This window comes from Drosophila navojoa, chromosome 3 (genome assembly GCF_054131105.1).
Source record: "Drosophila navojoa isolate 15081-1374.11 chromosome 3, UAZ_NAV_1.0, whole genome shotgun sequence".
Taxonomy (NCBI): Eukaryota; Metazoa; Arthropoda; class Insecta; order Diptera; family Drosophilidae; genus Drosophila; species Drosophila navojoa.
Window position 1 is genome coordinate 17,489,738 of NC_142891.1, and position 14,610 is coordinate 17,504,347.

Consider the following 14,610-nt stretch of genomic DNA (forward strand, 5'->3'; position numbering starts at 1 on the left):
TCGGCTCGCGCTCGCTCAGTGTTGCTCATTTGAGTGGTGTCTATCGCATTATGTTGTTCAACATTGCCTTCTGGTGTCATCGATGCCGTTTGTTGATATAAGCCATATGATGCACACACACTCACACTCACTCACACTCACACCCATTATTTGTTTAATTAGCCCGTATTAATGCCGATTCAAGCAAACAAGGTAGCAATACAATAATGAAAACTGCAACCAGCTCCATTGTTATGGGCGATTGTTCTTTTATTATAATTCCAGTTGCAATTGTTCAATATACCCTGTGCCCGTTGCGTATGGCCCGCTTATCCATGGACAGAGAGCTTTGCCCACTAACCCACTGACTGTTCGGTTTTCATTTCATTTGTCTGTTCATTCAGGCCATTTGGCCTGCCATAAATCCGCTCGTGCTTTAGAATGGAATGCACGCACACACACACGCACACACAGTTTGTTGCTTAATGATCTGATTTAATTGGTTTATATATCCGAATTGTGTTGAGGGTACCAATTGCATTTGCTAACATTTGGCAACTAAGCGCAATTTCAAGTGTTTCAATTTGAATCCAAGTTTATTTTTATACAGTCGAAAATTGAATGTTGATTTTTATTGATATTTTTAAAATGTTTCTGCTTGTAATACTTAAAACAAAAATTGGAAATATACAAGCATATATTCTTTAGTTTTCATTATAATACTTTTTGTAGAATCCAGAGATATTTCTATTAGATAATAATACTTTATGTTTTATGCCATTCAGTATTATTATTTTCATTTGTATTTTATTACATTTAAATTTTAATAAATACTTATATAATAAAAAAATTTATAATTGATAGTTTTTCTACAAATAGGAATAAATATTTATTGTTTTATTATTATTATATAAAATTATTTTGTATGTATTTATAAATAAATGTATATAATTTGATGATGTATTGCATTTTTTTTTTTAAATTTTTGATTTTTATTTTGTTTTTTTTTTTTTTTTTTAAATCACTTTTAAATTTTTTTGTTTTGTTTTGTTTTTTTTTTTATATATATATTTTGTATTTTTATTTATGTATTTTTTACTTTCAAATATACATATGAAATATATATATATATCTTTCCATTCCGCTATAAAAAACTCTAGAGAAAGACATCGACTTCTTTCTCTTCTTTTGCTTATCCATTTATTTGTCATTCTGGTATATATTTTTAGTACTGGCCCGCCAAAGGAAATAATGGACTATCGGGTTCTCTTAAAATGTCCAATTTCTCATGTATTTTTACCCAGTCTATTTCTATTACGTTTCATATTCAATTTCACTCTACGTCTGCTGTCAAATGAAAATTGAAAAATTATACAAGTGCTGACTTATTTAAGGATTCTATATTCCAGATTCAAAACACATAATTCAATAGTTCACGTTTGCTCCTTGCGTTGCGAGCATGGCCTCCAAGAAGAAGACGATGCTGTGGGAGCCACACTACGATAGCTCCCTGATGAAGACAACCACACAAATCATGATGGAGGAGGGCTCTCGGCCACAGCGCACACTCTGCACCACCGATCACAAGCTGGTCAACTTCCAGTCGTTCAACATGGAAGAGTGAGTGGCTTTAGGTAATTGTAGTCCTCTCATAGCTCACCCAGATAACTGCCACAGTCCTCGCTATGGGCCCGTGGACCAGGAAGAGGAACTAGTGCAGCCCATGAAGTCTGGCTATATGCGTGAGTATACCCAGCCTTATCCCTCGCGCTGCAAGCCACTGAAGCCCAAAGGGGAAACGCCAGACTTTATGTGGAATCGTTTGCCGAAGAACGACTTTGATCCGATCACGGGCACCTATTACAAATTTCTAGATGATCACATGCACAATATACCCGAGGTGCGCAAGAAGGTTAACTTTTTCAGGCAGTTGAGGTGGGTTCAAAAGTTCATCAAAATCGAATCTCTATTTGATCTTTGTACTTTGTACTATTCTTACACAGGAATCAATCATTTTTGCTTTATTGAGAGCAGCAAAATTATTCATTTTGTTATTACCCAGAAATGGGCACGAAATAAAATTGTCGAAATTGTTGTTGTTGTTGCAATGGAAAGCCATAAGTGAAGTATTCATTAAAGAACTTCTAGTCATGTTCCAATTGCAACTAATTGCCTGACAATTTGTTGCAATTTGGCTCAATCATCAGGACAGCCTTATTTTTAAAAGCTTTTGCCGCACTCCACCATTATAAATTACCCCACTATTAGAAAAATATGTCAGTTGTTGCCTTTTTAAAGGAAATCAATTAATTTTGCATAGAAATACGAACTTACTTGGGGGAGAAGTAGCAATCGAAGTTGGTGCGATACAGTGAAAGCTCCCTTAACGGACAGCTGCATCGAATGCATGTCGAATTTCGTATATAGTACAATCTAGTTGACTACTTAAGTAGTGCTCCACATTATAGTCTTATCTTATTAGTGAAACATTCGGTGTCCACCCACGTCAGCTTTCACTATATATATATGTCAAGCAATCATGTTGTATGCTTTGGGTGTCGCTTATTAGGTTAGAGCTGTTGCAAATTCTCGGAAAATGCTAACGAATCGCAATTAATAATGCAAAAGTCTATAGCCATAGCATGTTCAGGTCCAATACTTTGGCTCAACGCTCTCAGTGCTGTGGCAATTTGCATAAATGCAGCCAATAAGCAAGCAGGACCTGTGCCTCGGACATTTGCTGTCAAGCTAATGGCAAACTATGACAGCTCTGATTTATTATGCACGGTAATTAGTTTGGCCTGCTTAGCGTTTGTGGAACAGCCGGAGCAGGAGCAGGAGCAGGAGCTGGTCGCATTGATATGCCAAAGCAAGTGCATCGAATTTCTTTGGCAACGATGACACGGCCATAAAAACAGTTTGCAACAGCAACAGCAACAGCAACAGCAACAACAACAACTGCAATGAGACGATGATGGGGCTGGCAAGTACGATGAAGTGACCAAAAACAAAACACTCTTAGCCATCATCAGTTGACAAGCGCATGAAAGTCAAAATGAATGTTCCCAAATGACAGAGTCCTCCACAAGAAGTAGTCGTAGTAGTCGTAGTGGTAGCATCAGTGGCCTGATAGTCGAATGGATGTTGTCATTGTTGCTGCTGCTGCCTGGCTGGCAAACAGGACACGGACATGCTGTGCGGAGGCTGCTGACAATACATCAATTAGGAAGCAGCAGCTTGCTAAGTTTTCAATCTCACACTGCCGGCAGCGACACCAAAGCGTTTCACAACAGCATCAAAGCGACACCTAGCGTTCGAAAAGCAGACTAGACAAGAGTTGACGCAAGTCAAGGCTTAAACAAAAGACTTATCTCCAGTCAAAAAAGGTTCATAAGAGTTCAAGTTACCCATTGCAATCGAATCTTATTTACGGGAGGCTTCAAGATTTGATGCGGCAGTAGGTAGCATGAAAAGCATGAGATGAGAAATATTAAATTTAATTGGAGCAAATATAAATATAAAGGAATAAAAAGTAAATTTAAATAAGTCGTTGATACTTAGTGGATGTACTTGAGCGTGTATCTAGATTAACAATATAATGCTTATAAAGCAAGTGAGCAATCTTTGGTCATTTATGCAACTATGAGTTTTAGACAGTTATAATATCATACACTTATAAGATATTCACTAATTTTCAAGTTTGAGATACCAAAAATGTAATTTCACAATATTATCAAGTGTAAGTCAATTGCCTTTTACTAATATATCCAATTTAAAGAAAAAAGCTTGCTAAAATTATGCCATAAATATAACATACAGTTACGACATAGATAAGAAACCCTCGCAGAAATTAAAATAGAAAAAAATACCGGCTTTAATTGTTTGAAGTATAGCAAAATATTTAGATTAACGTGAGCTAATTTTGTATATGGATATAGAAATTTATACATATATTGAAATTAGAAAAATTCTTTTATATGATGATAAAGGTGAAGTTATTATAAACTGAAATAAAATATATAATATATTACTTTAATTTTAGATAAGTCAATGCCATTATATTTTCAAAGTTAATTGATGTTCTCGGCGTACATATAAAAGTGTAAGGAAAAAATCGAAACAGTCGCTACTAATGCATCCAGTTGAGAACATGTGGGGCTTTACTAAAATACTTCTGATCCTGGTGTTGATGAAGAGCTGCTATGCAGCACCCGCAGCCTCTTCAGAGCGTGTTGAAACCGATCCCATGCTTATAGCTGGATACACCGAAGGCGATATGATCCTGAGCAAGGACAGAAATGGATTGATCAGTGAAACTTATCGCTGGCCCAATGGCACTGTGTACTATTATTTCAATAGCGATATAGGTGAGTTTTATTTTCAAGTTTTTGAATTGTCTTGTTATTTGTGTTCCCTACTCTAGATCAGCAGAATCGTAATGACGTTCTGCAAGCGTTTCGCACTCTCGAGTCGGTTTCTTGTGTCGTCTTCAAGGAAGCCACGCGCGATCAGCCTGACTATTTGAATATCACCTCGGACAAAGTGGGCTGTTTCGCCGCAGCGGGCTACCAAGGCGGTCCACAAGAGCTCAATTTGTCCCCAGATGGCTGCTTCCAACACGGCGTTATTGTGCATGAGGTTCTGCATTCCTTGGGCTTTCACCATCAGCAAAGCACGTGGAATCGTGATGAATATGTTCGAATACAATATGAAAACATACAAGAGAACATGGAATACAACTTCAGAAAGTTCCGCAAGGACGAAGTGGACAATTTCGGCGAGGAATATGACTACGGCAGCATCATGCACTACTATGCCACAGCACTATCCAAGAATGACAAACCAACCATTGTGCCGTTGATCAAGGGCTACGAGAAGTTAATCGGAACTCGACTGCAATTGAGCTTGACTGATATTAGAAAATTGAATGCTATGTATAAGTGTTACGGAAAAGTTTGGAGCCTTGCACAATTGCATGAGCTAAATTGATTAATTATGGCTAGTGAATACGATGAGTGGAATTGGGAGAGGAATAGGTGAAGTCTGCCTGATTGCAATTCATGAGGCCAATTCGATCGAACCAAACTGAGCCAAACTGTAAATTGTAAATTCGATAAAATTATTATAAAAATGTTATGATCATTGAATGTTTTCAGTTTCAAATTCTTTCAATTCAATCAATACCTAAAGTTTTCTCATCAGTAATCAAATCCCTGCGCTTTGGTAAGTCCGAAGGCTCGACGGGAATTGCTTATTCCAGCAATCTAAACGAAAGATTCAGAGCCAGATCTACAATAGATTACTGATTATCATTGTCTTAAAACCAAATATCTATTATGGTTTTTTGTTTTTTTGTACCTAATTTGCAATCATTTCCAACATCAAGTCATCTATCTGAGCATAACGAGCACTTACTTCACTTACACCTCGAATCGCATGGCATCAGCTAGCAGCTAATTTTTCGCACATCGCAGCTTGACAGAGTCCTCAGCAATGATAAGTGCTACGCACAACTGATAACAGCGTGCGGCCTCGTATTTTTGGCCCATTCAACGTGCCGCAAGACCGCGTGCAACAGCATTCAACAAGCTTACACCAATGCGTACTACGCTCCAAATTCACCATACACCAACGAAAGCCGGCAGTGGTGCTCTCTCGCTCGCTCGCTCGCGCTCTCTCTCTCTCTCCCTCTCTTTATCTACGTGCACGTCTGCTTGGGGCGTCTGCGTTGCGCTCTGGAGCCGAGCCGAAGCAGAAACTCAACACAGATGCACGTCGCGTCGTGCAGGCTTCGTTTGTGATAAGAGGCTCGCCTCGGTGTTGGCCACGGCTCGTGCCTTGGCCAGCAGCAGCAGCGGCGGTGGCTCAAATCAGTCAACTCGGAAACGTGGCCACGTTCGTTTAACGGCGTTCATGTTGCGGCTCTTTTAGCCTGGCCACCAACAATTGGCAGTAGACACAGCCAAATGACAAGCGCCAATTGCCAACAAAGTTTGTGTTTCGTGCTCGTCTCGAATCGTGTGTGCGGCCAAATTCCGATTATATATCAAAATCAAATAACACAGAGGTGTGTGTGTGTCTGTGCGTGTGAGCGTGCGAGTCAGCGTGTGTCTGTGTATGTCGCCGTAATCAATTAAAAGGTGTAAACTGCAACAACAACAAACAAAGTAACACGAGCAGCAGCAGCAAAAAAAAAAAAAAAAAAAAACGTGAGTGTGCGTATGTGTGGCAGGCATGTGTAATTAATTTTTGGCATTTCAATTGGCCGCCATCAAAATCCAGACCTTCAGCCAATTTGATAAATTTGCATTTTTGCACAAAAAAGAAAAAAAATACAAATAAAAGTAAAAAATAAAAGAAAACGGGAAAAGGCAAACAAGGCAAAGCACAGAAGGGGGCTGGGCCAACCGCAAAAGAGGGAAAGCCTGCACAAAGCAATTTAATTTACAAATTACAAGTTGATGGGCGCAGCCTCCGGCAAAAAGGGCAAAGCGGGAGGCGTGATTTGGGTCGCCAGGTAAATCAGCGAATAAACTTATTTTTGGAAGTGTATCGAAGGGAGTTTCCAGGTGTTAAATAAACCAAAATATCGATGAGACTTTACTGTTATTTTTAGTCTCAATTGTTTTGCGCATTGCATGCAAATGAAGACAATGAGACGTATATAATCCAGGAATAAATTATTAATGCCCAAATTGGCTAACTTCAGCTTGGCAATAAGTCTTGATTGTTTCCCACTCACTTTTAGCTGCTGACTAATTGGCAGTGTGAGCATGTTGACTAAATAAATGGCATGAAAGGAATATTAAATGATGCTTAAATGTTTATTTCAATGTGAATCAAATTGAAAATAATAATACTGCAAGCCAATAACGCCCGTTGGGGCTTAATCTGCTTTTTTTTCTAAATAGTTTATAGTTTGCTACTTTCTTTCTATGTTAAAATAAACAACAATATGAAAAAAAAAGAAAAACATAAAACTGTTTATATTGAAGTAAATAATCTGGTAAACCTATATAATCAAAGATATATATAAATATAATTTTAAGCAAAAAAAAAAATATAAAAACAAAAAGCCCACATCGTGACTGCAGCTGAAAATTCATAAAAAAAAACATGCTTTGTGCAAAAGATTATCACATTTTATTAAAATTTGAGATACAAAGTCAAAGATAGATTTATGTGCGAGAAATATGTTTTATTTATTTTAAAAATTTCATTTATTTTTATGTTTTTGAAACCAAGGTTTTTGTTGAAATCTCAATGGGCTTAGAGTATAATTAGTATAAAAAGTAAAAAAAGAAAATATAAATTTAAAAAAATATTCAAAAATAATATAATATATATATGCTTTACTGAGATTATTATATAAATATATATACTAAGTCAAAGTATTTTTATTATTATTATTATTTTTTTTTTTTTTTTTGCTTGGCAATTGAGGATTTTAAAATCAAATTTTGTCGAATAATAATTTTATATCAGGATCAAATAAACAACTACTTTTAAAAGTAATTTATTATATTAAACAAACAAAATAAATACAATAAATGAATAAAAATTGTCAATCAGAGGCAATCAAATAGGCAAATATTCTTTTGGCTTAAATTGGCAATTAAATCAGAGATTTAAATAATACCTATTTTTATGGTTTCATTGGAAGTTCACTTTATGCAAATTTTTATATTTATTTCTATTAATATCAAACTCTTCTATGCAGTGAATTCCTTGAATTAAATGGGCAAAGTACACATTATTTGATATTCAAAATAAAAATGAATTATTTTTAATATTCATTTAAAAATTGTACAATCCAATCTTGTAATTAACCCCATGGGAGCATTCATAATGCGTACAGAAAGAGGAAAAAGTTCGAATGAAAAATGGCAAATGGCAAATGACAAATGTTCTAGGCGCTTCCTTCTGCTTATTAAGAAAAAACTTAAAGCATTTTCCATTTCTCATTTGCTTCTTATTTATTTTGCTATTCGCTGTCGTCTGTTTTAATGTGGTGCTAAGAAATCTCGCATTTGCACTTTGAAGGCAACTCGTGCCAAGAACAACAAGAGTAAAAGTAATAAAAATAATAATGATAATGATAATAATAATGAAATGAGCGCAGAGCAGAGGCAAAAATAAAGCATAAGTTGAAGAAAAATGTCAGAGACGTGCCTCGTATGCAAATTTCTGTCTGTGTGCAAAACGCAGACTAATAAGCGAAAAAGGAGACCAACAAAAATTTAAAAACAAAAAAACGAAAAAAAATGAAAAGAGAAACAGAAACAGAAAAAGGGGCGAGGCATAAACAAATATAAAAAATAGACAAAACAAAAGCGGGACGAGGTTATGAGACTACGAGATTACGACAAAGCCAGAAGCCACATCCATAGCCATGGTGTGAGGCCAACTGAAGGGAAGTCCTTCAAGCGCTCGAGCCTGGCCTTACGTACAGGAAGCAGCCGCGCCCTCCCAGGAGGCTGTCAGGATGCTGTGTCTATGAGTGAAGCGGGCCAAGTGTGGGGGCGCCAGCGCGTTTGACCTCGAGGCACAAATGAGTGCAGATACTAAAGCTGAACAAGCTGCTAATCCCCAAATGTGTTCCCACCATTTGCCCATACATAATTCAGCAGATTTTCATGTGCCAAGATCAACAAATACGTTTCATAAATCTCATTTTTCTCGAGTTTTATTGCAATAACAACAACGACAACGAGCGAATTGCCGGCAATCTTTCAAAATTTCAATTGTGTGTCTATGTATGTGTGTGCGTGTGTGTGTTGGAAAAATGAAACAAATTTCATTGCATAATTCATTACGCATTTGACTGGGTAAACGGGCTCGTTACGGGGGGCGTGGCAAGAAAGCCGCCTGCTATTTCGTACGGTCATAAATCTTCAGACATATGGGCTGTCATTGCCATAACGATTGGGGGCAAGGGACAAAGGATAAAGGCCATGGTGGCCGCTCAACGAGCTGCAAAAAATGCGTATTAAAAATATTTTTATTGTTGCCTCTCTTTGTTTTCACGCTCGACATTTTGCCAGTTAAACAAATAATAAACAATAAACCTGACAAAAGCCTATAAACAATTTAAGGCCAAAAATCCCGCAATGCAATTTAACCGAATTGTTGAAAGGGTTAAAACGAAATTCATTTCAATTCGCACTCGCATTCGCGTTCACGCGCTGTCAAGTGACTAAAACAATAAACGTCATAAAAAAAAACACGAAAATTCAACGCTAAAATAACAGCAACAACAACAACAACAGCAACAACATCAGCAATTGCTAATATCAAAGCACCGACAACAACAACAATCAGCAAAACATCAACAAGAGCTGTAATAATAAACGTGAGCACCAGAGAGACCGAGACAGAGAAAGAGAGAGAGAGAGAGAGAGAGAGCGAGGGAGAAAGAGAGAGAGACACTAAGGGGAAGGAAGAGCAAGTGTAACGATTGGCAACAATTTTACGAGTCGCCAGCTACTTTTTACAACGAATTTTCATTATTGCACAAGGTAAGCTTTTCCTTTCCCTTACAGTTTTTCGTTCATTCCTTTTTCTTCTTCTTCTTTTTTTTTGCCTTTGTCACTCAGCTGCAGTTTATTGGGTTTAAGCATTTGTCGGACCTTAAGCATTGCACAAATCCAATTGGATTGTGCAAAGTTACAAGAGCAGCGGAAAAGTTCAACATTAGTTTGTATTCTGTCCGGCACAGACTACCGTTAAAAGTTTAATCAAAGCACCAAATCCCAAACAAATTGTAAAAAAAAACAAAAGAGTTTATTTTTGTCTTCAAAAGAAGCTGCAGTGCATTCATAAAATTATATATGAAACAGCTACGAAGATTACTAAAAACCAAAAAAAAAAAAAAGGTTGAGAAAATACATATACACATTTTTAATTACTCAAAGCGAATCTCTTGCCATAAGGCTTAGCGGAAAATCCATAGCTTAAATAGGATTCTATAGCAAAACAGAAATTACAATGAGCCACATTTAGCTTATGAGATTGTCTAATGGATCATAATAACTGAAAAAAATAGCTTTTGATGATGGTTTACGATACATATTTTTGTTCTAATTTTATCTTGAGGATTATTTAATTTATTCAGCTTAAGCTGTTTGTCAATGAATATAAATTGGCCAGCCCCTTCCTAGCCATGCAATTTCATTGGTCAATAGATTCTATTTCTTACATGCCAAATATTTCTCATTGTTTTTTTTTTTTTAATAGATACTTATTCTTGCAATTATGCAAGTGTGAAATTGTTATTATTATTTATTTATTTATTTATTTTTTTTTTTTTTTAATTAATAGCTCACATTTTATAAATGTGTTTCTCAAAAAAAAAAAAAAAAAAAAAAAAAAAAAAAAAACGAATGTCATAATATAGCCTGCCATTGGGAGTATTTTTGTCCATGCCAAAGAAATAACTTGTGTAATAAAATATTAAAAATGCAAGAAAAATAAGAAGAAAAATAAATCAAAATCAAATTTCAATACGTATTCTATATTGAATGAAGAGCTCAGTGAATATTAAGGATGATATGCTGTAGCACATTTAATAATACTCAGCAAATACAATCTAACCCAAGCCTTGCCTAATGTAAGCCTTTCTACGGTTGCCTATTCTATTTGTCTACTAGTTGGCTATAGAAAAGCGTTGCGGACTCGTGCTCTAACTCCAAACCACTTGTCAATATACCACCGCTCTTAGCATTTCCCTAGCCCATGCTTGGCACATCTTCATTATCTTTCACTTTATGTAAAGTATGCTTCTCAATTATAGGGCTGCACTTCAACCTCAATCGGTCTGGCCACATAATTAAGCGAACTTTGCACTCCGAAAAAAAAAACCTAGCCTCTCCCTCCTCCCCTTCCAACACTTGATTTGGCATGCAACTTTGGCCACTTCGTTGCCGCTTTCCAAGTGCAAAGCACATGTCCAATATGCTGGCTTATATCATCTTTCAGCTCATGTGTTTCGGGTGGCACTTTCGGAAAACGCTGACAGACCCCCCGTTGACTCACACACACAAAAAATTCCACATAAAAAAAAAAATGGGAGATGGAGAAAAAAATTTGTTCAAGTTACTATTCAAACGCTTTTCAGCAGCTGCCGCACCAAAATCCCTTTTTAATTTTTCATGGCTGCCTGGCCCCCGCTCCGCGCCTGCTGCTGCACTTCATTCACTCAAAGTCAGCGCAAACAAAAAGCCAGAGTATGGGTGGGAGGCAGGGTGGTCACACACACAGACTCACCCACAAACACTTACACACAATGCATATGCATATAGCTGGGGGTCTGCGCAGCATATTTAACCCATTGCAAACACATTTGCATGCACTCAACTCGAGCTCCAGCTGTGGTGCTTGGGGGCTATGGAGTTTGTGGCCTCTCGTCTATTGCCTAACGTCTAACAGCCAACAGCTAGCGTCTCGCATCTAACGTCTCACATCTCGACTTGCGTCCACTTTGCACTCCCAAATTCAAATTCTCATATGCTAAGCGTGAAAAATGACTTGCACTGGGGTCAACCGGCAGCTTCCCTTTTCGCACCTCCCCCCGTCCTGGACTGGCAAAATATTTGCATAGTAAATGGTTTTATTATTAACTGTGTAAACTTTTATTTTTGAAGCCAGCCTTCGACTTGGCCCCTCCCCCTCTTGACCGTGTGCCCGCAATTTTCATAAAATGTTTTAACAAACTTGTTAAAATATTTGCCAAGTCGCTGGGGCTAAGATAATTTTCAATGGCCAGCGGTCAGTTTTGAGTGCGCAATAAAAATACAAATAGTTGCGCCGATGATGGGCTCAGCCATACCCTGTAGTACTTAAGCTCTAGGCTGATAATGCGAGTTGAAAAGTTTGACCTTTATTGCTTGCAGTGAAAGTGAATATTGTCTTGATGAGATTATAGATACCCTGTAAGTTACAGGTATTGATTGATTGCGCTGTGAAGAGCTTAAATGATTATGCGAATTATTTAGTCTGATATACCCTATAGACTTTTTTGCATTCATCATCATATTTTTGATGAGATTGACTTGCCTTAGCTTTTTAAACGTGTTGCACATCTCACTTTCATATCAATGTTGTTAGGATTATATATAGATATTATATAGATATACCCGATAACCTACGTTGCATACTTTTTTAATACAATTAAACTTGAGCAGTTTCATTATTAGTTTAAAAACCAATCCTTAACCATTAGACGCCGTTTACTTCAGTTCTGTCATGACAGACTTTCTCATATGATTCCCCTTGCTTCAGTTTCATTCCATTTTGCTCACTAGCTCGTTAGCACCTACGCCAGCCCCTCCCCTGACTACCCCATCTACTTGACTTTAGCACTGGGTATAATCAATTAAATCTTTCGCACGCTTTTAATTAAAATTTCCCTTGAGTTACATAATGAAGTTAACTCCTTTTATACATATACATACATACATATATATGTATGTTTATAAATGTATAAGTTTATTTTTTTTACGGCAGCCGCGAGACACTCTGGCGCTGTGGCGTAAATTTGCCTTTTTAGCCACGCCCACTCCGGCTGTCGCCACTCACGTAAATAAAGCGCGAAATTTAAAGCTTAAATCTCATTAAAATGGTTTTATTGCCACGTTGGGGCACGCGCGGGGTGCTGCATTTGGGGTTGCTGTGGCGCTTCAGTGGGAGTGGGAGTGGCGCTTGGGTAGCTCGAGCGGGTTAACTGCAGCTTCCATTTCGCTACACATTTATTTTCTCGCCCATAGTTTCAATTTGGAGCGTAGCTGGCGCTGCGGGTGTCAATTTCATTGCGCGCTTTGAAGTTCCCGCAAAGCAAATGAAATATAGCAGAGCGCGGGGGGCGGAGTGGCTCGGTCGTTGAGGCTGCTGGAGTTTGGCGGATTGCACAATGTGCCATGACACAATTGAAATCGATAGCAGACAAGCCATAAAGCATGAGTATGCTAAAAAAAACAGATGAGAAAAAAAACTATGGGGCGTATTTCGGAGACATTTCGCAAGCCAAACCATATTCAGAGAAAACTGAAAAAAGAAGAAGAGAACTGAAAAGCCACAAAATATATCGAAAAGTATGTATGTATAGCTGAGCTAGTTGGATGTGGTCGAATGGGATATACCTATTGTAGAAGCAATCGACTTTTGCTAGTTTATTCTTGAGGGAGTAAGGTGAGGAACATTTATATTTATATGGATATTTATAAACCTTGCTAGAATTCTGTCAGTATTGTCAAATTAAAATTTTGATTTATTTTGTATAAATTATATATACATATATAAAGTTTAATCACAATATCACCCCATATACCATAATTAAAGTATACAAAATATATATAAAATAAATATATATTGTGATATATAAGAAAATATTCCATGCCTTTAGCAGCGCCTTCTCTTAACGGATAAAACATTTAACCCGCTTCAACAAGTCTTAGTGCACCCGAATCGAATAAAATTGGCTCAAACTCAATTTGCGGCAATTTGGTTTTTTGGCTGTCCGTTGCTATTTTTATAACTTGGGCGTCGCAGCTGGCCAATAATTTTTGTTTTAAGTTGCCAGCTTTTTTGGCGGCTGCCACGCACAGCAGGAGCAGGAGCAGCACCAGCAGCAGGAGCCGTAAAACTCCTTTGCGTGGAAGCTGGCCCCCACTCTAGGGCTTTCGACGACTTGAGCTCTGTGTGTGCTTTGGGGTCGCCGTCTGTGCGGAAAATTACACTAAAATAGACACAAAACGCTATTTGTGTTGCGTTGCCATTGAATAATAGGCAAATGCCACAGCCAGGCAGCGTCAGTCGCTGGAAATTTTGTGACGTCACATGCCGAAAGCAAACAGAGACTCAACAGTGATTGTCGCTGCTCCAAAGGGCTCTATTGACCTGCTCTGATTCTATGGAGCTTAGATAGCATGTTTTGCTCTGACTTCTAAAGCCTTAAAATCTTAATAAAATTGTCTCTGATAAATTGATTCTTGGAGTGAAATGTTGCAGAGCATCAATGACTTGACTAATAATTTACGCAAATAAAATAGACTTTTTAGAGAATTAATTCATTCTCGCACAGAGAATAACATGAATTCAGGCTCAGATGTTTTTAGTTTAATTGTTGATGCAGCTTTGCAGTTCTTTAGTCCGTTTTTCAATATTTCTATGCCAAAACGGGAAATTGAGTTACATTGAAGAAGTACAACAGAGTTAGTTATTTTCCATAATATTTTTAGGGTTTACCTTACAGCTCATCTTATTGTATGGCTAAAAACATGAGTTCATATAATAATAGCTGGAAAAACCCAACAGCTGCATAAAAATAATCAAATAATATTCTTTGTATACTCTTTAAATATTTTATTTTTCCTAAACCTGATGAATATTGATCACTTTATTTTATACATACTTGATGCTTTCTTTTACTGTCATATAACAAATCATAGCACTGATTCCACTGCTTCAATATTCTCAGCATTCCATATTCATCATTATCTATTAATAAAATCCCAATCACTACTACTACGTTGTCTCTCCCTCTCTCTCTCTCTATTTGCCTCTCTTTTGCCATCTCCCTCGCACAGCTTGTCCATTTTAAAGACTCACACTGGGCATATTGAAGGCCCATTTAAG

At 37.3% G+C, this 14,610-nt stretch overlaps 3 protein-coding genes across 5 annotated transcripts in view; all 3 read left to right on the forward strand.

Annotated features, from left to right (window-relative positions):
* The first annotated feature begins 1,331 nt into the window (after nucleotides 1-1,331).
* LOC108649635 (uncharacterized) lies at nucleotides 1,332-2,144 on the forward strand. Its single transcript, XM_018098610.3, has 3 exons — nucleotides 1,332-1,599; nucleotides 1,657-1,914; nucleotides 1,983-2,144. The coding sequence occupies exons 1-3, from the start codon at nucleotides 1,439-1,441 to the stop codon at nucleotides 2,005-2,007; spliced, it is 444 nt and encodes a 147-aa protein (XP_017954099.1). The 5' UTR covers nucleotides 1,332-1,438; the 3' UTR covers nucleotides 2,008-2,144.
* A 1,942-nt stretch (nucleotides 2,145-4,086) lies between these two features.
* Nucleotides 4,087-5,116, forward strand: LOC115562069 (seminal metalloprotease 1). The gene is made up of 2 exons (XM_030382802.2): nucleotides 4,087-4,346; nucleotides 4,403-5,116. Exons 1-2 carry the CDS (start codon nucleotides 4,112-4,114, stop codon nucleotides 4,966-4,968), a joined length of 801 nt encoding a protein of 266 aa, XP_030238662.2. The 5' UTR covers nucleotides 4,087-4,111; the 3' UTR covers nucleotides 4,969-5,116.
* Nucleotides 5,117-5,828: 712 nt separating this feature from the next.
* The window catches only part of kek3 (leucine-rich repeat, immunoglobulin-like domain-containing kekkon 3 protein), a 39,961-nt gene continuing 31,179 nt past the window's right edge, over nucleotides 5,829-14,610 (forward strand). The window contains exons 1-2 of one of the 3 annotated variants that reach the window (XM_030382798.2): nucleotides 5,829-6,496; nucleotides 9,024-9,497. The gene's annotated coding sequence lies outside the window, so the exon portion shown is untranslated. Of the gene's footprint in view, nucleotides 6,497-7,729; nucleotides 9,498-14,610 lie in introns of those variants that run through there. The other 2 variants (XM_030382801.2, XM_089257434.1) reach the window with 2 other exon arrangements.

Bases quoted from the DNA above. Each gene is read 5' to 3' on its own strand.
- LOC115562069 (XM_030382802.2), top strand. From the start codon at position 4,112: ATGCATCCAGTTGAGAACATGTGGGGCTTTACTAAAATACTTCTGATC. The intron at 4,347-4,402 runs GTGAGTTTTATT...TCCCTACTCTAG, and splicing joins TTATTTCAATAGCGATATAG to ATCAGCAGAATCGTAATGAC.
- LOC108649635 (XM_018098610.3), top strand. From the start codon at position 1,439: ATGGCCTCCAAGAAGAAGACGATGCTGTGGGAGCCACACTACGATAGC. The intron at 1,600-1,656 runs GTGAGTGGCTTT...TAACTGCCACAG, and splicing joins CAGTCGTTCAACATGGAAGA to TCCTCGCTATGGGCCCGTGG. The intron at 1,915-1,982 runs GTGGGTTCAAAA...ATTCTTACACAG, and splicing joins AACTTTTTCAGGCAGTTGAG to GAATCAATCATTTTTGCTTT.